The sequence below is a fragment of the Melitaea cinxia genome, chromosome 9, assembly GCF_905220565.1.
Source record: "Melitaea cinxia chromosome 9, ilMelCinx1.1, whole genome shotgun sequence".
NCBI lineage: Eukaryota > Metazoa > Arthropoda > Insecta > Lepidoptera > Nymphalidae > Melitaea > Melitaea cinxia.
In genome coordinates, this window is record NC_059402.1 from 6,479,712 (window position 1) to 6,503,995 (window position 24,284).

At 35.2% G+C, this 24,284-nt stretch overlaps 2 protein-coding genes across 2 annotated transcripts; one reads left to right on the forward strand and one right to left on the reverse strand.

Annotated features, from left to right (window-relative positions):
- The first annotated feature begins 996 nt into the window (after positions 1 to 996).
- On the forward strand, positions 997 to 18,468 carry LOC123656256 (carboxypeptidase M). The gene is made up of 9 exons (XM_045591965.1): positions 997 to 1,130; positions 1,373 to 1,509; positions 5,720 to 5,907; positions 6,445 to 6,474; positions 6,783 to 6,959; positions 10,495 to 10,613; positions 11,996 to 12,172; positions 12,474 to 12,566; positions 17,991 to 18,468. Exons 1-9 carry the CDS (start codon positions 1,014 to 1,016, stop codon positions 18,111 to 18,113), a joined length of 1,161 nt encoding a protein of 386 aa, XP_045447921.1. The 5' UTR covers positions 997 to 1,013; the 3' UTR covers positions 18,114 to 18,468.
- On the reverse strand, positions 10,618 to 11,285 carry LOC123656257 (superoxide dismutase [Cu-Zn]-like). The gene has a single exon (XM_045591966.1). It carries the CDS (start codon positions 11,240 to 11,242, stop codon positions 10,646 to 10,648), a length of 597 nt encoding a protein of 198 aa, XP_045447922.1. The 5' UTR covers positions 11,243 to 11,285; the 3' UTR covers positions 10,618 to 10,645.
- Positions 18,469 to 24,284: the final 5,816 nt, after the last annotated feature.

Sequence of the window (24,284 nt, forward strand, 5' to 3'; positions counted from 1 at the left end):
AGTGTATTTTTTATCATAATTTAAAAAAAAATACCATTCATCACTTCTTACCTATATAAACTATAAGTGTGCGAAATTTCATACTCGGTCCGCGCAATTTTTGTAACAAGGGGTAGAAAGTTTCTGCTTCACGTATTAAATAGATATATAGATAGATTATTTGACAAGTAACAAGCTATATCTAAGTAATATTTCTTTTAAAAACGACTATTTCTTGTTAATTTTCCTGACAACGTTGTACCTGCGATAATTCTCCCCGTCATATAAAATTACCATAAAGCTTTCACCCCTCTGAGTATAGCGATGAGAGGACGGAAATGCAAACATTTAAATGTGTGTATGTGTGTGTGTGTGTGTGTGTGTGTGTGTTTGTGTGTGTGCACGCTTATGTTCACTTTCTATACACAATCTGTTTATGATTTCACCAATTCGAAATAAAATTGTGTCATGGATTGTACCGCTGTTATAAGTAAGATTTAGCTACAATTTGAAATATAAATTAAAAATTATAATTAAAATGCGACGGATCGCTGTCTGTACTTGCAAGATATATGACAATGATTGTTAGAATTTTTGTCTGTTTGTCGGTGCGTTTGTGCCTATCGGTTCCTAAATAAAAAAGTCCCTAAATAAAACATGTAAATATCCAAACGACGATGTTTATAATCCAACACAAACCAAAAGATATATCCTAAGGAGGCTGTCCTAAGTATTTTTTAATAAATACTTACCCATTAACCGACTTCACAAACAGGGGTAGGTTCTCAATTCGACTGTATTTTTTTTAATTTGTGTTGCTTAGTTTCAAGCAAGTCAGTACTTCCTGAAACTCAAATTTCTTGCCTTTCAAAACTTTGGACTCAATTTACGGGTCTAGTTCGTACACTCTGAAAATGCATATCTTCTTAGTCAAGCCTTCTCATCAAGTCTTAATCTTCAAAAGAAAATTTTAAATTACAAATGGACCTATAAGTTTAAGAACTTCGCACTATTTAGGTCGAGATTTATGGGTCATGGTGGTCTCTGCATCTCCGTACGAACACATGATTGGCAAACCTGACGTCAAATATGTGGCCAACATTCACGGCAATGAGGCTGTCGGTCGCGAACTGCTGCTGCATCTGATACAAGTGAAATACATTTATTTTTTAACTATTACTTTTTTCTATTGTTTTTTTTTTATTATTATTATACAGTGCTAATAATATTCTTTTTTTTATTATTAAGGTTAAGTATAAATAGAACTTACTTTTGGAAAAAAAATGATTTGTACAATTCTCTTGTAGCCATTTTATGCTTTACATTCAATTTTAAATGTTGTTTTTATACATATTAATATTATTAATCGCATGTTTTAAACTCTTTATTTCAGTACCTGGTTAAAGCTTATGAAACAGACTCGTACATCAAATGGTTGTTGGATAATACAAGGATTCACTTGATGCCCTCAATGAATCCCGATGGCTTTCTTATATCGCGTGAAGGTCAATGTGATACTGTCCATGGCAGGTATGTTAATGCGCTCAACTTAAACTAATGATAAAATTATTATCAATTAAAGATTTTATAAAGTTCAAATCATACCTACTAAACATCTTAAATACTAAGTATATTTAGGAGGTTCGACTGCGTTCGTTCAAATGGGTAGTCTTGTAGATGATAGAGATCACGTTTCATATGAAAAATAAATTCCTAGATCCTTTTAAAATTTACTTTGGCTTGATATACAAGCTACTCTGGCAACGTACTTCTTCATAGCCGTCCAATATTTTTTTCTTAGCTCTTAAAAATGTCGATAAAATGAAATATTAATACTAGCTGACGCATACTAAGAAGGAACCGCACGTGGAAATGAATACTTTTTCACGTAGAATGTTTTAAATTCCAAATTATGGTTGTGCTTACATACACATATAATATATAATCACGCCTCTTTCCCGTAGGGGTAGGCAGAGACCACTTCTTTCCACTTGCTACGATCCTTACATATTTGTTTCGCTTCGGCCACTTTTTTGTTTCCTTCATACATGCTCTTCGGTTTAGGGTTCTCTTGACCTGCCCTTTTTTCAAGACGTCCCTTATTTTGTTCCGAAACGTCCGCCTTTTTTTGTTTACGCTGGAAAATGCATTTGCGCACTGACCCCGCCCCCTTTAGGTGACGGGAGTGGTGACGGGGCTCCTGGCGCTGTCAGAGAGAACGCGCCAGACTACCCACTAAAAACCAGCGGTGCCCTCGTCGTCCTAGTAGGACGCCACGGGATCGCGTTGGCATACACCGCGATGCCCTAACGGATGGCCGCCAGTGCTGTGCGGCTGCCTTCGCTTTTAGAGCGCTCACGGGCAGCGCAAGCGCTCTATAACATCATGAAGTTAGGGAGGAGGCTACGATGACATCACCGCAGTCTCCTCCGCAGCTCTACCACTGTTGGGGACGCACCCCATCGTCAGCCGGACCTTTGGGGGATGCCAATCCCGCCTCCTCTTTGTTTGTGACGCTGGTTTTTCGGCGCTAGTGCACATGGCGCAGCAAGGAGTCTCGGTGCAATGTGCCCCTCCTTACCGCACCGGTAACACCGCGAAGGGACAGGTCGGGTGAGTGTGCCCGATGCCCATGCATTTGTAGCAGCGCAGTGGGCGCTGCTCCAGCAGTTTAACTCTGGCAGAGCTCCGCCAGAGTCTTCGCAAAGGGGATTGGGCACCTAAGCACTGAAGTACCCATTCCTACCGGTCCGGCCACGATCTCGTCAACCCTCACAGCGCTGGCATCACACTGGCTGGCCTTGACAACCGCTTCGGCCACCATTCCCTTCGTGACGGAGTCGTCCAGTCCAGAAACCCGGAGACTCGCGAGCTTTATGGGCTAGACGACCCTCGCCACGCCCCCGAGGACGCGGTCCAGCTCCTCCGCCAGACGCTTTGCATCGTCCGGGGTCTGACCCTTCGCCAGCTCAAGAAGCCTGGACACTGCCGAAACGTCCGCCTAGGTCTACCCCTTATATTATTCACACACCTTATACACTTTTTTCGTCAATCGTTTTTCACTCATTCTCTCGACGTTTATTATTATTATTATTATTAAACCTTTATTGCGGATATAGTTAACAATGTTTTTTACAATTTATGTTGATCGACAATATTACAAAAAGGGTACATGCTAACGTATATCCGCGTGTCTTTGGGACACAAAGGCCTCCTCCAACTCCTTCCACTTCTCTCGGGACAATGCAGTCTCTCGACGTTTACTCACTCATAAAAAGTATCATGCAGAAAGAGTCTATCAAAGAAGCTCTTCTATTTAAACAGTAAAATTAAAAAAATGGACAAGAATTTTTTTCACGCGGAACGCTATCTATTTATTACACTTATAGAACCCCCATTTGACAGAACACAGCTAGGAGTCGAACATCCCGTATTCTGTACCTGTACTATACCTAATTTTCAAACTATGGCACTTATAGTGTCCAATTAATATATCGTACATTATTTTTGAGTAAATAGTTAATCTGATATGCACGTTACGTGAAATACATATATAGAAAATCTTAAGCAAGGTTTTGTAGTCTTAAGCTCAGCAGTTTAGACCTGCAGGCCTAGCATGCACGCCACGACAAAATTTTGTCGACCCCTTTTCTCGTATTATCTCTCTATGTCTACAGTAGCTAACATGCGTGCACGCGATACTCTTCTCGTTACGTCAAGAAGAGATAATCATTAAATTTTAGTGATCTGTGATATTTATCTCTACGGAAGCTAACATGACATCGTAATTTTGTCGAATTTTGTCGTTTTAGGAAGAGAAACTTCTCGTCTTCAATATTATCGACGAGAAAGACGATAAATAAAAAATAAATAAAACCGGGTGCCTATTTTTTGTATACCATGGCGTTTCCCTATTATAATTATATAATTTCGGTATACGAAGAGCGGGAAATGCGAAAAGTCGAGTGAAGTGTGCCATATAATGACACAAAAAACGTATTTGCGCCCTGTTGCTTCTTATTCTAAATAATAATAATAATAATAATACTTTATTTTAGACCAAAGTATAAGTCCATATTGGGTTAGTACAACAAGACAAGACAACATTCAGAATAAAAAACAAAACAAAATTATATTAAAAAAATCAATAACTAAAAATAAAATTAAATAGAATAAAAGTAAAATCAATAATCAAAAAAAAAAATTCAAAAATTCAAAAAATTTTAAAAATTAAAAAAAAAAAAACAAACAAACAATGCGTGATAGAATTACAATTATCTAATGTGCGACAAGATATAAAGCACAACACGAGCATATTGTTTTACATATATAATTAAATTCATTTACTTACGCCGTTTTATTTTCCATATTAGAGTTTTTTTAAATTAGATATACACTTTTTATCTTAGCCAAAAGGCCGAGAACATTTTTAAATAAAACATGTGTCACTCGTTTGAAATTGGTCAATAACCTTGTAAATTCAACTTTACGACATAAGAAATAAGAATGATATTCAGTTGTGATTATGGTTGATAATGTTTCTCTACTCGACAAGGCGAAGTCTTCGGAAGAGAATTTTGTCTCTCGTAGTGCGCATGTTAGGGTAATCGAGAAAATACTCGATGTAGACATTATCTTTCTCTCTCGTCAAGAGATATCTCGTTGTATGCATGCTAGGCCGGCTGGACTATAGGTATACAGAACGTATCGGTATAGCTATAGAATAATAATATTTCGTACCGCTATACGATCTACGCTTAAACCATTCCAACTTATTTCACGTGGATTCAACAAACTTATTTTCTTTTTTATATACCAGAAAAAAATTGTATATTAAATCAGAGTAGGTACTGATTCAATTGTTAAGATTTATTTAATAGTGGCTACGGGCATATAGGTACAAAATAGGAAAATAATTATACTTATTTATTATAGACAATAAGAAATATTATTTTTGTGTACAGAAAAAGTAACTTATATTCCATATTCATTTTACAAATACATAGATAATTAGATATCATTATTATTACGCCAGAAATAATAACAACGTTGGCACACTTACGCTTGGCTGATGATGACATATTTTTTTTGTATTATGTACAAAATGTAGACATAAATATGACGCTATTAATAAATATATATAACTTGATTGAAATTTTATGTACTTATACAGCAGTAGCTTACTTATATTTTGGAATTAAAGCGACATAATTTTAGCTATTCAAATTAGTTTTGAAAATATTTTAAAATTTAAGTTTTTAAATTTCGCGACTTTACTACGTATGCTACAGCTGCAAAACCTATTGTTACTGCGGACGATAAGGTTGAGAACATTCTAGAAGGTGTGAGAAAGAAAATATTCTCAAACTTCTCGAATATCCTAGAGCCTAGCTTTCTGAATATATAAGAGCCCGGTGTCGCCCGCCAAGCGATTTCGAAACGAAAAGGAAAGAAGTTATTTAAAAAAAAATTAGGGATTTGGAAATTTTTGTTAAATACCCGTGCGAAGTCGGGGCGGGAAGCTAATATATACATATATTACAATATCATCGAGTGCTTATTCAAAAAAAACTTTTCAAGAACCTACATGCTTTAAGTAGTAATCGTGACAGTTGCAAATAGAAATTCAATCATGATATTTATTTCTATATACAATCAAATTGGCAAATACAATACAATTTTAGATTTAATTATTTCTGGTTACTTGAAATTTGTCAAAAAATTTAAATATTTGTGCCAGGCATAACGCCCGCCGGTACGACCTCAACCGAAACTTCCCGGACTTCTTCAAGGCGAACACAAAGCAGCCCCAGCCGGAGACAGAGGCGGTGAAGGAGTGGATCAGCAAGATACAGTTCGTGATATCAGGCTCGCTGCACGGCGGCGCATTGGTCGCTTCCTATCCCTTCGACAACACGCCAAGCGCTAGTAACTATACTAATCTAATATATTGAAAATATATCGAATACCTTTCAACGAGCAATTCTTGAGGATATAATTATATAGATATAATCTGAATCTCAGAAACAGCTCCAACGATTTTCATTAAATTTAGTATGCAGGGATTTCGAGGGCGATAAATCGATCTAGCTAGGATTCATTTTTAGAAAATGTCGTTTTATCCCTGATTTTAGGCAATAAAAAAAATTGCTACACTTGCACTCGCGATTTTTTATTTAAATAATCAGTTCATATTTTTTATTATTATTTCGGTAAGATTGAAAAATATTATTCATATTTTATCAATATGTAATTCGTATTTGAATATGATTTCCAAAAAATACAATATACTAAAAATATCGAGCTAAGCTCGGTCGCTCAGGTAGAATATACTTAAATGTGATAACTTGTGGAGTTTGATATTCACATCTTTCATGTTTTTACAAACAACAAAAACTAAACAAAATTGATTTTATTTTGACTATTCCTTACGTTATGCTTCTTGTATTTCCTGCTGCTTAACAGGGATATGCAGATCCTCTGTGTTGTGCTCAGGTGATGTATGTAATTTTATATTAAAGGAAGTTTTCAGCCTTGTGTCGTGTTGTATTTATATACTTAGCTATACTTGTTTCAATTTTTGAAGTTAAATCTTATTTACACACGCTTGACTTAGGCAGTAAGCTGGTGAATGCGTGACGAGAGCGTTACGAAAAGTGTCATAAAGAAGTTTTACTTCACAAGTCACATACATTTTTAGTTAATCGGAAATATCGATGGTATTTTTTTAAAGATGAACGGTTAACTGTAAATAATCTGTAGGTCATTAACATTATTTTTCCCTTCATATCCCCTAAACGCAGTGTTCCAAAGCTACGCGCACACTCCGTCCATCTCGCCCGACGACGACGTGTTCCGCCACCTCGCGCTCGTGTACTCCAACAACCACGCCAAGATGTCGCGCGGAGTTTCGTGCAAGTCTGGTTCATCTAGATTCGAAAAGGGCATCACTAACGGTGCAGCGTGGTACCCACTTACAGGTAGGTACTGGTTACTCGATAATTTTAGGGATTCGTGAATAGAAGGTTATTAATAGTCAAACGCTCTTTATAAGTTTAATACCTAGTAAAATACGTATATAAATTTAAAATAAAATTTAAACAATAGAATGCGATGTTATCTCGATACTTGAATACAAATATTTATTATCTTTAAAACTATCATTTTAAGTGGTAAAGAACTTGGTGTGTCTGAAGTTGTCACACTCACTTCAGCCTATCGCAGTCCACTGCTGGACATAGGCCTCCCCAAGTTCGCGCCACACATCCCGGTCTTCCGCAATCCTCATCCAGCCTACACCGGCAATCTTACGTAGATCGTCAGTCCAACGGGCCGGAGGACGTCCCACATTGCGTTTGCCAAGTCGCGGTCTCCACTCTAGGACCCGTCTACTCCAACGGCCATCGGTCCTGCGACACAGATGACCAGCCCACTGCCACTTCAACTTGCTAATTCTGTGGGCTATGTCGGTTACTTTCGTTCTCTCGCGGATAGTCTCATTTCTAATCCTGTCTTTGAGAGAGACCCCAAGCATAGCCCGTTCGTTTGCACGTTGAGCGACTTTAAACTTGTGGACCAGTCCCTTCGTCAGTGTCCACGTCTCGGCTCCGTATGTTAGCACAGGCAGGACGCATTGCTCGAAAACTTTTGTCTTCAAGCATTGCGGAATCTTCGAAGTGAAGACTCGACGGAGTCTGCCAAACGCCGCCCAGCCCAACCGAATCCTCCTATCGGCCTCCTTTTCGAAGTTGTTGCGGCCTAGTTGGATAGTATGGCCTACTATGGGTAACTATAATCCTGAACAACTTCGAGAAGGGTACCATCGACCGATACCGGTATCGGTATGACTTGGTTGTTAAACATAACTTTCGTCTTATCCAAGTTCATACAGAGACCGACACGTTTAGGCCGGCCAGCATTTGGCCTAACTCATCCAGCGTCTCGGCAAAGATGACAATATCGTCGGCGAAACGAAGGTGAGAGATGAATTTGACCGTTGACGTTGATGCCTCGTTCCCCCCAATCCAAGGTCTTAAAAACATCTTCTAGCGCAGTGGTAAACAGTTTCGGTGATATTACATCCCCCTGTCTTACTCCACGCCGGAGGGAAATAGGTCTTGTTCTTTGGTCATTGACATGAACGGTCATCGTCGCCACGTCGTACATAGATTTCAGTACCTCGATATATCGCCAGTCGATATGACATCTCTGCAGAGAGTCCAGGACAGCCCAGGTCTCGACAGAGTCGAAGGCTTTCTCGTAGTCCACAAATGCCATACACAGCGGTTGATTATATTCTTCCGTCTTTTGGATAATCTGCCGAACAGTATGAATGTGGTCCACGGTGCTGTAGCCATTTCGAAACCCAGCCTGCTCTGGTGGTTGGAATTCGTCGAGTCTTCTGGCGAGACGATTCGTAACAACCCTCGAAAACAGCTTATAGACGTGGCTCAGAAGTGAGATCGGTCTGTAATTCTTTAATAGAGACTTATCGCCTCTCTTAAAGAACAGCACCACCACACTCCTGGACCACGCCTCCGGCGTGGTACCTCGGTGGATGACGGCGTTAAATAGTCTTGCCAAGGCTTTCAGGACAGGTCGCCCTGCGGCTTTAAGGAGTTCAGTGGTAACTCCGTCATCCCCCGGGGCCCTCCCGTTTTTAAGCTGCCCGAGCGCTGCACCAATCTCATTCTCTTCGAAGTCCGAAGTCTGAAGTTGTAAATAACGTTTTTAGAATATGCTCCACAATCGCAAATTATACTGCCGCCCTTTAGCCCGAGCCGCAGTTTGCAGCCTGCTATCTGCTCCGGGGGGTTGTGGTTTCGATTCTCGCTCCGATTTTACGTGTGATATTTGTGTATATCCCTTAGTCACCGTCACACATTTTTTGTCAAGCGGTTATCGACGTGTGGTCACAGAGCCATATTATTTTGTTAATAGAATTAATAATATCGTTTATATAGCATTGATTTTAATGTTTTTGCAAAAAAAATAATTGTTTTGCTCACAAACGAAAAAAAACCGACATCAACTACATCGACGAGTAATACAACGTAGATCGACGAAAAAATAGTCAAGTAACTACGCGTTATCAAAGATAACTCAAAAAGTAGTTATCAGATCTCGATAAAACTTATATGTGACCACATGATAAACATCAGCTTTCGATTAAATTAAAAATTATCAAAATCGGTACGACCAGTAAAAAGTTATTGCGGATTTTCGAGAGTTTCCTTCGATTTCTCTGGGATCCCATCATCAGATCCTAGTTTCCTTATCATGGTACCAAACTAGGGATATCTTCTTTCCAACAAAAAAAGAATTATCAAAATCGGTACATCCAGTAGAAAGTTATGCGGTATAATACAACGTAGATCGACGAAAAAAACGTCAAGTAAAAACGCATTATTAGATATAACTCGAAAAGTAGTTGTTAGATCTCAAATAAATTTAAATGGGACCAAATGACACACACCACCTTTCGATTAAAAGAAAATTCGTCGAAATCGCTCCACCCAGTCAAAAGTTCTGAAGTAACATACATAAAAAAATAAAATAAAAATACAGTCGAATTGAGAACCTCCTCCTTTTTTGGAAGTCGGTTAAAAACATGAAATAACAAAATTTGAATGAATAAAAATCAAAAAGTGTAAATCAATATTAATTTACTTTTACTTTGATAACACGTATTTACTTGAATATTTTTCGTCCACTTACGTTTTATTACTTGTTGATGTAATTGAAGTCAGTTTTTATTTCGTTTGAGGGCAAACAAAATTATAGTGTGTGTTTGGTCAAGTTATTATTATTATTTTGTATTTCTTTAATCCTATAGCTGATACAATAATTTTTGTGGCTTACTTATATAGTTGCGTACTTTAATTTATTGTTTAATAATGGAAAACTGAGAATGCGCAATAAGTGTTGTATATACTGGTGGTATTTAAATAAATTATTAATACTCCTACGTATACAGTTATGTCTTATAACTACAAAATAAATCATGAATTTTTATGTTTAGAATTATTTTTTACTACTATGTGTCCGATTATCACTATTTAATATAAATAATTGAAATTGCTAACAAACGAACAAAAACGACTTCAATTTACATCGACAAGTGATGCCTAGGTAGTCGCCAAAATAGTCAAATAAATATGCATTATTAAGGATAACTCAAAAAGTATCTACTCGTCAAGTCTCGATCAAATTTAAATGTCAATAGATGGATAAGTATATCAAGTCAAGTACCGGCTTTAGATTAAAAAAATAACTATCAAAATCGGTACATATAGTAAAAAGTTATGAGGTAAACACACATAAAATAAATACAGTTGAATTTAGAACCTCCTTCTTTTTTTAAATACGGTTAAAAATATACATATGTATATTTAAAGTATAATATTTGTAAAATAAACTATCAAAAATTAAATGCAATGTGCTTAATTTGAAATTAATTTCATGAATTATTAACCCTCGAAGAGACATCAAACTATTAAACATTATTTCTTTCAGGTGGAATGCAGGATTACAATTACTTATGGCATGGATGTATGGAAATAACATTGGAAATATCTTGTTGCAAATATCCCCCAGCTCATGAACTTAATAAGTATTGGCAAGATAACAAAGAGGTAATAATCAGTACATCTTATTTATTAATGAATCATTTAAATAACAAAAACAACATTCCAATAATAAGTAATGTTGATGATGGGATGACGGGTAACGCGGAATTCCAAACCGAAGGTGAACTAATCCCAATGGTGCCGCATGCTACTCTAGCACCCGCATTACCAGTCGTTAGGGACGTTTCATGATTACCCAAACCTAGATCGTCTTCCTGCTCGTGAAGAACAAGACCGCGTCCCAATATGTTGTTTCTTCCACGGAGGGTGATGACGCTATCCACAAAGTCTACATTAGCGACACTCCCAGCCACGAACTGTACGTTCCCGAGGTCTCCGACGTGGCGCACGGTGTGGTCGGGTCCGCCGTGGGCGCTGTCTTCGGGGTTGAAGTGCGCGCCGGTCGCGTCGCATGAGCTTGTGTCTCCCAGCGTGTGCACGTGAAACCCGTACAGTCCGGGATTCAGGCCGGTGATCGTTCCATTAACTCGGATTCCGTTCTCTGTCTCCGTAAAATAAATAGTTCCAGTGACGTTTTGAGACACTAAATTCGCCACTGCTTGTCTCGTTTCGCCGTTAATTAGAACCGCGCTATGATATAGTATTAAAAAGTAAAATAAAATCGGAGTGTACATTTTTTCAAATTATACACGGTCTTAAATGTTACGATATGTTTTAGGATCTGATCGTGTATGGTATTAAACTAAGACATAGGAATTTTATGTGTCAAAGAATCATGCCGATAAGATAGTGCCGTATCTCCAAAGATTGTATCTGTACAACTGACAAGGTTTTTAAAACACAATTTAATATTCCTATCGAAGAACCGAGAGAATTAATTAGTTGTCACATTGAATACAATGGTTGAATTTATACTCTTACATATATATTACTGATTTGAATTTATACTCTTACATATATACATATATGTTTATTACTTTTTTAACCACTGAACTGATTGCTATTGAACTTGGTACGTAGATAGCTGGAGATCCAGAATAACACATAGGTGCAAACTGTATGCCAAAATTCACATGATATCTGAAACAATGTGGGTGAAATCACGAGGCGTAACCAGTATCTTACTCGTATATGTCCTAACCAGTAATTCTCTCGAGATTCACTTACTGTTATTTAGGTAAACTTCTAACAATAGTTTTCTTTACAAGACAAAGACGAACTTTTTGGCAGTTTGAATATTCTGCAAAACTACTCAGATTCTGAACATGCGATCTATTCATAAAAAATCACTAGTGTTATCCAGTAGACCCGCGATATACATATCTAACGCTTTTTACGTAATACTAGTAAATAAACTAGAAAATGTGTTAAAAGAATCTCATTACTTCTATTTGTTATTTATAAATAACTAAGCATTTTTTTTTCAGTCTCTAATAAAATTCTTAGCTGAAGCTCATCGTGGTGCGCATGGGTTCGTTATGGATGTAAATGGTAACCCGATTGACCGTGCCGCCATACGTGTGAAGGGACGTGACGTCACATACCATACCACTAAATATGGAGAATTTTGGCGTATCTTATTACCGGGGACATACAAACTTGAGGTGAAATAACGATATATTTATACTTAACAACAATTTACGCGTACTTTTTAAACCGCCAAAAATATTAGACATAAGTAAGCCTAGAAAAAGGTGATATTTTTTACAATTAAATCGGGACCAACCCGCATCGTTCCCTAAGTGACTTCGAATTATCTAAAAAAATCAAAGATCGCATAAAGAAATTGTTCGTGAATGCTCTAATCTGCTTTACATTAAATATTTAAATTATTTATATATTTGAAAAAAAAATATAAAACAGTAAACTTCAATTTGAATTACACTTTAACTTTTTTTTTCATAGGTTGCAGCAGAAGGATATTTACCTCAGGAAGTTGAATTCTTTGTTATAGAGAACCACCCAACTTTGTTAAATGTTACTTTACATTCAGCTAAGGTGAGTTCTTTACATTTCAGCATTTACTTCTTGTACACAATGTTCTTATTCTGTAAATAGAAAAGTCTATAAAACAGTTCCAAAACGTGGTGAAGGTCTATTAATTTAAAGGTTTGCTTATTTCCAATGTACCTAGAAACATTATTGCATTAGTATAAATGGGAACAACTTAGACACTAAGATCAAGAAACCAATAAAAATCAAAACCTATATTATCACTTTACAGTACGTTACATATTAAATATCCTTAAGAAAGAAAATTTATCCAACAAATATGTATATCGAAATAACCTTTTTACCAAATTAAATTGAAATAGGTATACGTATATCTAACTAGCTCTAACTCTATTTCGTTTACTTTTATAAATATATTTGAGACTATATTTGAGATGAAATATAAAAGTAATAACAATAATGCCATACATTAAATTACAATTAATAGAATTTTTGTCTGTCTGTATGTAATGGCGTCACGAAAACACCTGTGTATGAGGATGGGGTCGCAAGTAAACATAATAGTGAGCAAATATGTAAATTATTTTAGTAGATTATAGAATTTAACTAGTTCTTTAATGTGTCCTGGTATTTGTACACATGGTTTGTACATATTGTACCTACATGTAGTTGCACTTTAGGGATACGCACCAAGGCCAGCCACAACGCCAAAGACGAACTCAAAAAGAAACTCCACTACAACCCTTCTACCGCTGGACGTAGGAAAAGCTGCTTTTCCCTGAAGAATAATTTCATTTTCTTATCGGCTGTATAAAAGGACATGGACAATTGGTCGTGTAATAATATACTTAATTCCTTAAATATGTAAATATTTGGGGACTTTTAAATAACACTCCACCTTTCTTGTTAACTCCTAACATTGCATTTGCGAAAACAGATTTAAAACCAATAATAAACATACGCTTATACCAATCTGTATTTATATTTCCTTATCATAGCATAGAACTTTTTCAGTTTAGGTATTTATTTTAGTCCCTTTTCCAAGCGCCTATATTTCATAAAAATATAGTTTCAATATTGTTATTCATATTTTTTCGGTGTCATCAGATATGTAGATTTCATAAGTATGTTGGCGTAAGCTCAAAAAAGGGTAAGTTCGTCTTATTATGAAATTTTTGTATATTTTTATTGTACCCTAATTGTTCATCACTAGCGGCAAGAAAAGACGATAAAATTCGCTATTTTATAATCTTATCTTTGCATAATATTTGTTTTTAAACAGTATTAAACATTTTTTTTTTTCTTAAAACTAATGACCAAGTAAATTTATGACAGCTAGCACGTGCTTCAAATACGCGTATTGCACTTGCGTTTTGTGAAACCTGCTAAAAATTCCATATAAAAAACAATGATTTAGGTATATGGGAAGTTATTGTTTTTTTTTTTTTGGAACGATGTTCGTTACGGCAGGCTTGACATTTGGCTGGGCGACCGAACTGAAAAAAATGTGATACTAAAACCGTAAGAAAAATATATAACGGAAGTGACGTAATATCAGTCACACGACTGTATAATATAGCGTTTCTAAAACTAACATATTACTAGTAAACTTTTTTAAAATTATTTATGTAATTTTATACTGTCGACAAAAATAAATACAGACACATATTTTTTTATTTCACTTAATAGTTTGAATTATTATTATTATTATTATTATTTTGTTTGATTTATTTTATTTAACGGTATTAGTTATTTTCTAAAATACTAAATTTCCTGAATACTTTTATGTACTTAATAAAAACCAATCAACAAAATTAAAAAAAAATCAAGAACCAGAAAATATATATAAAATTCAACATTTTTTTTATTCATATTGTGTTGCTTCTATACTATCCGAAGGAACATCGTTCCTACATGGTGTCCCATGACATATTATTATTTTTTTTTATTATAATGTTATGGGCTTACTCTTGACCCCAGTCTAGCTCTAGAGCAAAGACGAGGTCAAAGTTGGAGCGAGCTCACCCAGAAGAAGCCTGTTCACTCGCGCTTTAATCATGTTATGACCTCGGAAATACAGACGGCGGCAGGGAATTCCACTCCTTGGCTGTGCGCATTAAAAAAAATGATTCGAAGCGCTTTGTACGCATGATGGGTATGTCAATCAGGTAGGGATGAAAGCCCGCGGTATGTCTGTAAGTCCGATGGAAGAAAGGAGATGGGGGTATGAGCTAATGCAGCTCCAGGGCTGTTTTTATGTGGATCCAGATAGCCCAAATAGATCTATTTGGATCCAGATAGCCCAGATAGATCTATTTGGATCCAGATAGCCCAGATAGATCTATCTGGATTCCAGATAGCCCAGATAAAACAGATAAAAATTGTAGAAAATTGTACGAAAATTTTGGAATCCCTGTTTCAAACACAATAGTTTACAATAACTTCCCATACAAATCATCGTTTTTTATTTAGAATTTTCAGCAGGGAATCGCTGTTATTACCTAATCGTACATCATGACGAAACACTGCATACGCATATGAAAAATCAATAATCTGTTACTTATTCACAAGGCTAATCTTACATTTCAGACAAATTTTTATGCGATTGTTTTCATTTCTATAGATAAGATCTTTTATGTCATTTGTTAGTTAAAGTGTACCTACCTATAAAACACAATGGTTCCTGTGTGATTATTTATTTAACACTATGATCGTGCTATCTTTCGGCTATTGTCAATAAACATATTGCTGTGGATATATATTCAAGCAACTTACATTATCTACTTAGATGGAATAAAAGAATAGATTGTTCTCAACTAGATTCCACACAATAACCTTATCTCACCTTCAGATCGTTTTAATACAAGTATTTCATAATTATTATATATTATATTTTACTTATGTATTATTTATAAATTCTTAAATTTCATTCATTGTTATACTAACACACTGTAGGTAAGCGCTACACAAACTTTATAAGGTAATTAATGGGCTATGAAATATTAAAATATGTAAAAATATGTACTCGTATAATCTGTAGTATCGGGTATTTAAAAATCAAATCATGATAGAGACGTGTACAAAGTTCACACAGAAATACAGTTGACCAATGATAAATATTATCAATTCAAATTGCTGTCCATAACTTTTATGAACAATTCATGATATTGTTCGATGTACAGGTAAGAACTGATTATTGCATGTTCTTATACTTATTTAAAAGTTATACAAGTAGTGTGCTATATTATGTTTACGATGAATCACATTGTTAATTAAAGCATTCTTTCTATTTTATAGTGAAACTTCTTTAGGCACATGAGGGTAACATTGGGTAACATCCGTAAGGATGAAACGGCAACGTTTTGATGATGCGGCAACGTTTTTGTCGATGGTGCTGGAACGGAAATCTAAAGCTTTAGATATGTATTAATATAAACGAGACTTAAAAATTAGTTCGCCAAAGAAGTTTCACTTCTGACATGCGTACTTTGTATTTTCGTAGTAAAAGTAGTAATAGTTAATAATAGGTTGAGGAAAGTCTTTCATTATTTTCTAGTAAAAAGTTTCAATAAAATATTTTTGGTTTTATTGTTTGTAACGGTTTTGATACCATGAAAAGGTGACATTTTAAAAAGGAAATTACAAAAAAAAATCGGTTTCCCGCCACTTTTGTTTTTCTGTCCGCCAAAAAAAAAACAAATAAATTCGGTACATTTTAAAGTTTTACTATTAAAAGGGGATAAATGCGACTTAAACCGCGAAAAAAAAATTGTGACTTTTATGGTCTTAATGTAATTTCAGTAACAGTAGTACAAAATTAGGTAAGAGTATTCAGTCAGGCAATTTTGATGTCAATGGAACATTTTGCTCTGGTCACTCAGTTCACGGATAAACGTGACGACATTTTTGAAAAAGTTAAGCTACATCGACATTTAAGTAGATCCAAAAAGATCTGAGAATTTACTATAAATCAGTTTTGACATATTTGAAAAAGGCTGACTACACAAAAAAGTTCGATATATGGGTGCCACATAAACTCACTGAAAGAAATCTAATTAACTGTATACTCATTTGCGATTCTCTTTTAACTGCTATATATCGAACCATTTTTGAAGAGATTGATCATTGGTGACGAAAAGTTGTTCATCAACGCTAAGAATGTATGAAAGAGATCGTATTCAAAGGTCGGTCAATCCAAACAGACTATTGCGAAGCAAGGATTGACCCGCAATAAGGTGATGTAATAAGTGAAGGCTGAGATTTCTGTGGAAGGACATCATTCATTATGAGCTTTTACCGCCGGGAAAAACCATCGATTCTGATTTCTACTGTCAACAGCTGATTAGACTTATGCAAGAAATTGAGAATGAGTGGCCAGAATTGATCAACAGAAAATCATGTACGTCTTTAGCCAGTCAATAAAAATTGACAATTAGACTGGCAAGTCTTAATGCATTCACCATATAGCCCCGAACCGACCCGACGCTGCACTCTCAGATCTTTCTCCCATTTCCCATCTGTTTCGGTCTCTTCAGAATTTTTTATATAGTGTAAAGTTAACATCAATAGAGGACTGTCCAAACCAATATATATATATATATATATATTAGCCTACCCAGCCACGCGTTGCTGTGGCTCTGTAATTATAATAGATTGAATCAATTTTTTAGAAATTCACAAATAGAAATACGGCACCATCTACCGGATATCTGAGCAACTTAGATGTCAAACCGCCATCTATTCGGATTTTATAGAACTATATATACAAACTAATATAAATATACTATATATAACTAATATAATACAAACTAAAGTCGTATAAAAAACATTTCATTTGCAATCATTTCAGCCTATCACAGTCCACTGCTGGACATAGGCCTCCACAATTTCACGCCAAAAATGGCGTGAACTCATGTGTTTTGCCCATAGTCACGGAGAGTCACTGTTCGGTAGTTACGGAGTTTATCGCGAACATATATCGTGACACGAAATTTTTATATAAGTCCTATTCCAATTTGATCGAGATCTAATGACTACCTTTTAAGTAATCTTTGATAACGCGTATTTACTTGACTTTTTTGTCTACTTACGTTGTATTACATGTCGCTGCAATTGAAGTCAGTTTTTTTTCGTTTGCGAGTAAACACAATTATAATAAATTTAAATAAGTTTGCAAAATCGTACCTTGATTTCTATATAAAAAACGAAGAAACTTTTTCCCCAACCTAATATTAACATAAAACCTCTATTGAAATTTAATATGTATATATATAGATTTAATGTCAGTGATAGCATATTTTAATTTGAGAAATAACTATTCGAAGGTGCTAGTGAAGCCTATCTGAATAAAGATATTTTTGATTTTGATTTCGACTACATTTAAAAAGTTTTGCTTAAAAAATGCTTTTCAATGCTTTTACATTCCATTGATTTTAAATAATTTAACTAATCGGATATTTTACTATTCAGCGCATTGACGGCGGCCCGTACTACCGCCCGCCACCCCCGCCGGCGCGCCCACCGCCTGCGCCAGGTCTCTTCTCCACTCTGACAAACTCCTTCAATAGCTTTGTCTCCAATATTTTCGGATAATAATAGAACGTCAATTAAGACCAGAAGCAGCTTATTAATAATTTTTAACCAATTAATTAGAACCTACTTACAGCCTTATAAGTTTATATTAAGCAATATTTGTAATTCGTAATTGATTATTTACATTGAATTGTCACGATATGAATATTTTGCAGATTTATTAATGATGTCCAAATGCTAGAAAGTTTATCCTTGTTCATAGAATACCTACCGATTAGCTGTAAGTTAATGCAAAGAAGATGATTAAAGTATTTATTAAAATTAATGTAAATAGAACATAGATATAAGTAGTTGATATATGTCAAAACATAGTATTTATTTTAAATATAAAGATAAAAAAGCATGTAGTTTTTTTACCCTTCTAAGCCCATATTTTATTTACATATATTATGTAGACCAGCCATACCCAAACTGTGGTACGCGTTCTCCGGGAGGAACGCGGGGTTCTATTGGGGGTACCGGTGCCAGTCTCTGGGTGTTAAATGGTGCGTGTGCTGTGTCCAGTAAACCAGCAAAGGCCAGAAGAAAACCAGGTGCTTAACATTATTCTGATTATTCACGAGAGATGTTGAGTGAAGCAGTTGATTTAGTCGCATGTAAAAAAATATCATCATACGAAGTAGGGAAAGAGAAGCAATTTAGCATTCCTAGGCGCACTATTCTTTATAAATGTAAGAATCTTCATAAAAAGTCTATTGGCCGTCCTCCAAAAATATCTATAGAAGAAAAACATATAGCTGGAGTTATTAACTTATCAGGCGAGTTTGGTTCACCATTGACCCTGCTCGACTTGCGCATCGTCGTGCAAAACTATTTAAAGAAAAATCACAGACTGCAAATCTTTGATGGTAAAATGCCAGGCGATCGATTTGTGTGTAGTTTTTTAATATGTCACGATTTTACTCAGCGTGCTACTCAAATCATTAAACGATGTCGTGCTGAAAAATCTGTAGAATAGAGAAATGATCGACTTCTACAAAAAACTGGAGATTTCTCTTGAGAACATTCCTCCTCGGAACATCTTAAACTTTGACGAAACAAATCTTAGGGATGACCCGGGTGTTAGTAAGGCGATCTTTAAAAGAGGAACTAAACACCCAGAACGCGTAGTAAATTCGACGAAATCAGTCTCAATAATGTTTGCGGGTACAGCAAGCGGTGAATGCTTACCCCCATATTTATATACAATAAAGCGAAGCATTTATGGACACGTTGGTGTCGCGATGGGCCCCCGAACGCGCGGTAAAATAGAACTAAGTTTGGTTGGTTCGAAATGGCTACATTTCATGAATGGTTTGACTTGATTGTTTTACCCTGGGCCAATGGTTTAAAGGGTACAAAATCGGTAATAGGTAATAATTTGTCATGTTAATATATATTTGTCATATAATATGTCATCTTAGTGTAAACACAATAAAATTGTGTCAGGAACATGACATCAAATTTGTATTTTTACCAAGAAATGCCACACATTTAACACAGCCCTTGATTTGGCCTTTTTTGGACCAATAAAGAGGGAGTGGCGTTAAATATTATTGCAATACAAACTGTCAAACCCTAGTGTATCATCAAATAACAAATGTCATTCCCCTCAACTATTACACTAGTTAATTGAGAAAATAAAATGACAAACAATACTAACTTAAAAGGTGGATTTTTGGCAGCAGGCATTTGTCTTTTCAATCCCTCAAGTTATAGACAAAATACCAATCGCAACGGAGAAGAAAAAAAGAACAATTTAATACAGCTCTCTTAAATTACCTACAGGCTAGCAGACAGTCAAAACCCTTAAAAAATGAAAAAATTCAAATTGCACCGAGGAAGTCAATATCAACTGAAGAAGCCGAAAAATTAGAAAAAGTCCATCATAAAGGTGAAGCCTGCAAAAGCTAAATCAGATAATGTTTCTAAAACCAATATACGCAAAAGTAAGGCTAAAATGAATATCAATGACATATCAACATCAACAGCACCACGTAATGAAATACCTGACCATTACAGAAAACGACTTCCCAAAAACTAAATACCAAAGATTTGTCGATGTCAAATTTACTGAATACAATATCCCATTTAGATTTTGAGAAAACGCACCTTTACAGTTTACTGAGATTGATAAAAATACTGATTTGTTCCATACATCAACAACCTCTCGATCTCCAAACCAAACTGCTAGTAAAAGTAATAATGACTTACCAATAATAATGTTGTTACTTTCGTGAACGTTTATGGTACTTTAAATAGCAGTGATGAAGAAATTAATATAAATTAATATAGTTATATCTTATAAAAATAAGAAGATAGTTAAAAAAACAAAGAAGATTGCCAAAAACGGTCGGAAGCCGGTTAAAAAAAGAGTCACAGCTAGTTTCTAACGCTGATAATGATAAAATAATAATAAATGAAAAAAAAAAATGGTGAGGTTGAGAAGATAATAAATAATGATGAAATACAATAGCTATATGTTAATTTTATAAAAGTCCAAGAAATGCGTGATACTGGACATAGTGATAGATAAAACAATATAATGAGGCTTCTGATATCAAGTACATAAAATATAAGTTTAACTGAGGTAGGGCACAGCAGGAATTTCCTGCTCAAAATATGGAGCAGCCCGACTGGGGTAGTACCTCGACCTTACAGAAGATCACAGCAAAATAATACTGTTTTCAAGCAGTATTGTGTTCCTGTTGGTGAGTAAGGTGACCAGAGCTCCTGGGGGATTGGGGATTGGGTCGGCAACGCGCTTGCGATGCTTCTGCAGGCCTAGCATGCGCGCCACGACAAAATTTTGTCTACCCCTTTTCTCGTATTATCTCTCTATGTCTACAGTAGCTAACATGCGTGCACGCGATACTCTTCTCGTTACTTCAAGAAGAGATAATCATTAAATTTTAGTGATCTGTGATATTTATCTCTACGGAAGCTAACATGACATCGTAATTTTGTCGAATTTTGTCGTTTTAGGAAGAGAAACTTCTCGTCTTCAATATTATCGACGAGAAAGACGATAAATAAAAAATAAATAAAACCGGGTGCCTATTTTTTGTATACCATGGCGTTTCCCTATTATAATTATATAATTTCGGTATACGAAGAGGGGGTAATGCGAAAAGTCGAGTGAAGTGTGCCATATAATGACACAAAAAACGTATTTGCGCCCTGTTGCTTCTTATTCTAAATCATAATAATACTTTATTTCAGACCAAAGTATAAGTCCATATTGGGTTAGTACAACAAGACAAGACAACATTCAGAATAAAAAACAAAACAAAATTATATTAAAAAAATCAATAACTAAATATAAAATTAAATAGAATAAAAGTAAAATCAATAATCAAAAAAAAAAAAAATTCAAAAATTCAAAAAATTTAAAAAAAAAAAAAAAATAAAAACAATGCGTGATAGAATAACAATTATCTAATGTGCGACAAGATATAAAGCACAACACGAGCATATTGTTTTACATATATAATTAAATTCATTTTCTTACGCCGTTTTATTTTCCATATTAGATTTTTTAAATTAGATATACACTTTTTATCTTAGCCAAAAGGCCGAGAACATTGTTAAATAAAACATGTGTCACTCGTTTGAAATTGGTCAATAACCTTGTAAATTCAACTTTACGACATAAGAAATAAGAATGATATTCAGTTGTGATTATGGTTGATAATGTTTCTCTACTCGACAAGGCGAAGTCTTCGGAAGAGAATTTTGTCTCTCGTAGTGCGCATGTTAGGGTAATCGAGAAAATACTCGATGTAGACATTATCTCTCTCTCTCGTCAAGAGATATCTCGTTGTATGCATGCTAGGCAGGCTGGTGTTGCAGGTGTCTATAAGCTACGGTAATCGCTTACCATCAGGTGAGCCGTACGCTTGTTTGCCTACCTAGTGACATAAAAAAAAAGTTTGAGGAAACAGGGAAAGATTTACTGGATAAGACTGATTTAGAAGTAAAAAACATAAGTGATATAAAAGCATCTTATTTTATAGGCCAAACGGTTTTAACAAGATATTACAAAAACTACTGGTGAGACTGAAAGTATCAATCCAGATAAAAAACTTTATACTGTTTAATTTTATAGAACAACCGGCACAAAAACATGTGATATAAAATTTATTATGCCTAAACGTAACACGGATTAAGATGTTGTACCGAAGTCGGTATTGTGAAAGTAATAGATATGTTACAGATAACTGAATACCATAGTTCTTACGTTTTGATGAAGGATGATGATATAATTTATTTTTCGAAATAATTTTATTTGGTAAAATTGTTTTAGTAACCCACATAATCCAAAAAAGCATGAGGTTTAAACCACGACAAAAAAATATTCCATCGATTTTAAATGTATATCACCATTACTTGTACTACTAACCTAACCTATGTGATACATTTAAAACGGTTTGGATATTTTTAGTCCTGGTTTAAACCCAGCCTACTTTTTTTAATAAGAGGGCGGGTGTTTTTTATTGACTAGCCCGTTGGCGCAGTTTGTAGTGACCCTGCTTTCTGCTCCGAGGGTTGTGGGTTCGATTCCCACCCTGAGTCTGGGTGTAATATAAATATTTATTTATATATTTATATATGTATTATTTATAAGTATGTTTATCGAAAAAAAATATGTAGCTATGTACCAGTCGGCTGTTACCTATAACACAAGCATTAAGTTGCTTACTTTAGGAACAGACGACCGTGTGTGTATTGTGTAGATATTTATTATTTATTATTTATTTATATGCAGAAAATATAATCATAATAACGAGTATCAAAACTTTTGCTTTGATATTTATTTATTCTAAAAGATATTTAGCTAGGCAATATTGTAGTTTGTAACTTAAGTTTGGCTACTTTTTTAAAGCACAATTTTGGTAGTTTAAATGCGTTTTATTCGTTAGAATCAACTTTATCACTGTAGCTTAGAGTCCAACACTGAATAGTAACTGAAATAACTTATGACTTTCTTTAAGCAAAAAGGAGTTATTGAGAAAAACTTCAAAATCCAGGCAAAGTTGCAGTATTTTACTGTAGTCGAGTAAATACGCGTTATTATAGATAACTCAAAAAGTGCTCATCACATCTCAATCATATTTGAACTGGTCAGGCATTGCAAGCACCAGCTTTCGTTTAAAGAAAGAATCATTAAAATCGATACACCCAGTAAAAAGTTATCAGGTATAATAACGCATTATTAAAGAAAATTCCTAAAGTACGACATGATGAGCACCATTATCCCATTAAAAAAAAGAATCATCGACGACCACCCAGGAAGAACTTATGATCTGATATACACTCGCGTGCAACTGAATCGACTCAAGCCCTATATTGGTATAAAAGTTCGATTTTTAGGAAAATGGCTTATCCGATTTTCTTGTTTTTTTTTTTTTTTTTTTGTTCGAAAGCCTAATCTTTTCTCTTAAAAAATGCTATCCTAATGAGAAAAAACGGTTGAGTATTTATTGATAAAATTTAATGACAGAAATGCATAAAAAATGAAGAAAAAATGAAATCTGCAACATTACCAATAAAAAAATTATTTTTGATAAAAGTAAAGAAAATTTAAATTTTCAATACTTTGTATTGCCTTCCCTAGCTTTTATAACGGCTTGCATGCGATTTTTCATTGATTTTATCAATTTTTTGATAAAATCTTGAGGTATCGTATTCCATTCTTCCTCTAGCGCAGTTTTGAGCTCGATGATGCTGATGGAGCCGCACCCTCCGTTTGAGCTCGTCCCGTAATGCTCAATGCAATTCAAATCAGGAGTGAGGGCTGGCCACATCATCGTCTCAATTTGCACCTCTTGAAGAAACTGGCGAGTAATACTTGCTGTATGGCACCGAGTATTATCATGCATCAATAGAAAATATTCTTCTATGTACCCAGCATAAGGTACAATGTGATCCAGGAGAATGATTTCCACGTACTTTTGAGCTGTTAGACCACCACTCCGACCACCACCAGGCACAAAAAGAAGCTCGGTCTTCCCTTCATATGATATTCCAGCCCACATCATGACTGAACCACCGCCATATGATACTATTTCAGCGAAACAGCATTGCGAGAACCGTTCCCCAGGACGCCTGTATACTCGGTCTCTTTTGTCGTTGCCATGGAGACACATTCTGCTCTCGTCAGTGAACAGAATGGAGCTCCATTGCTCAATA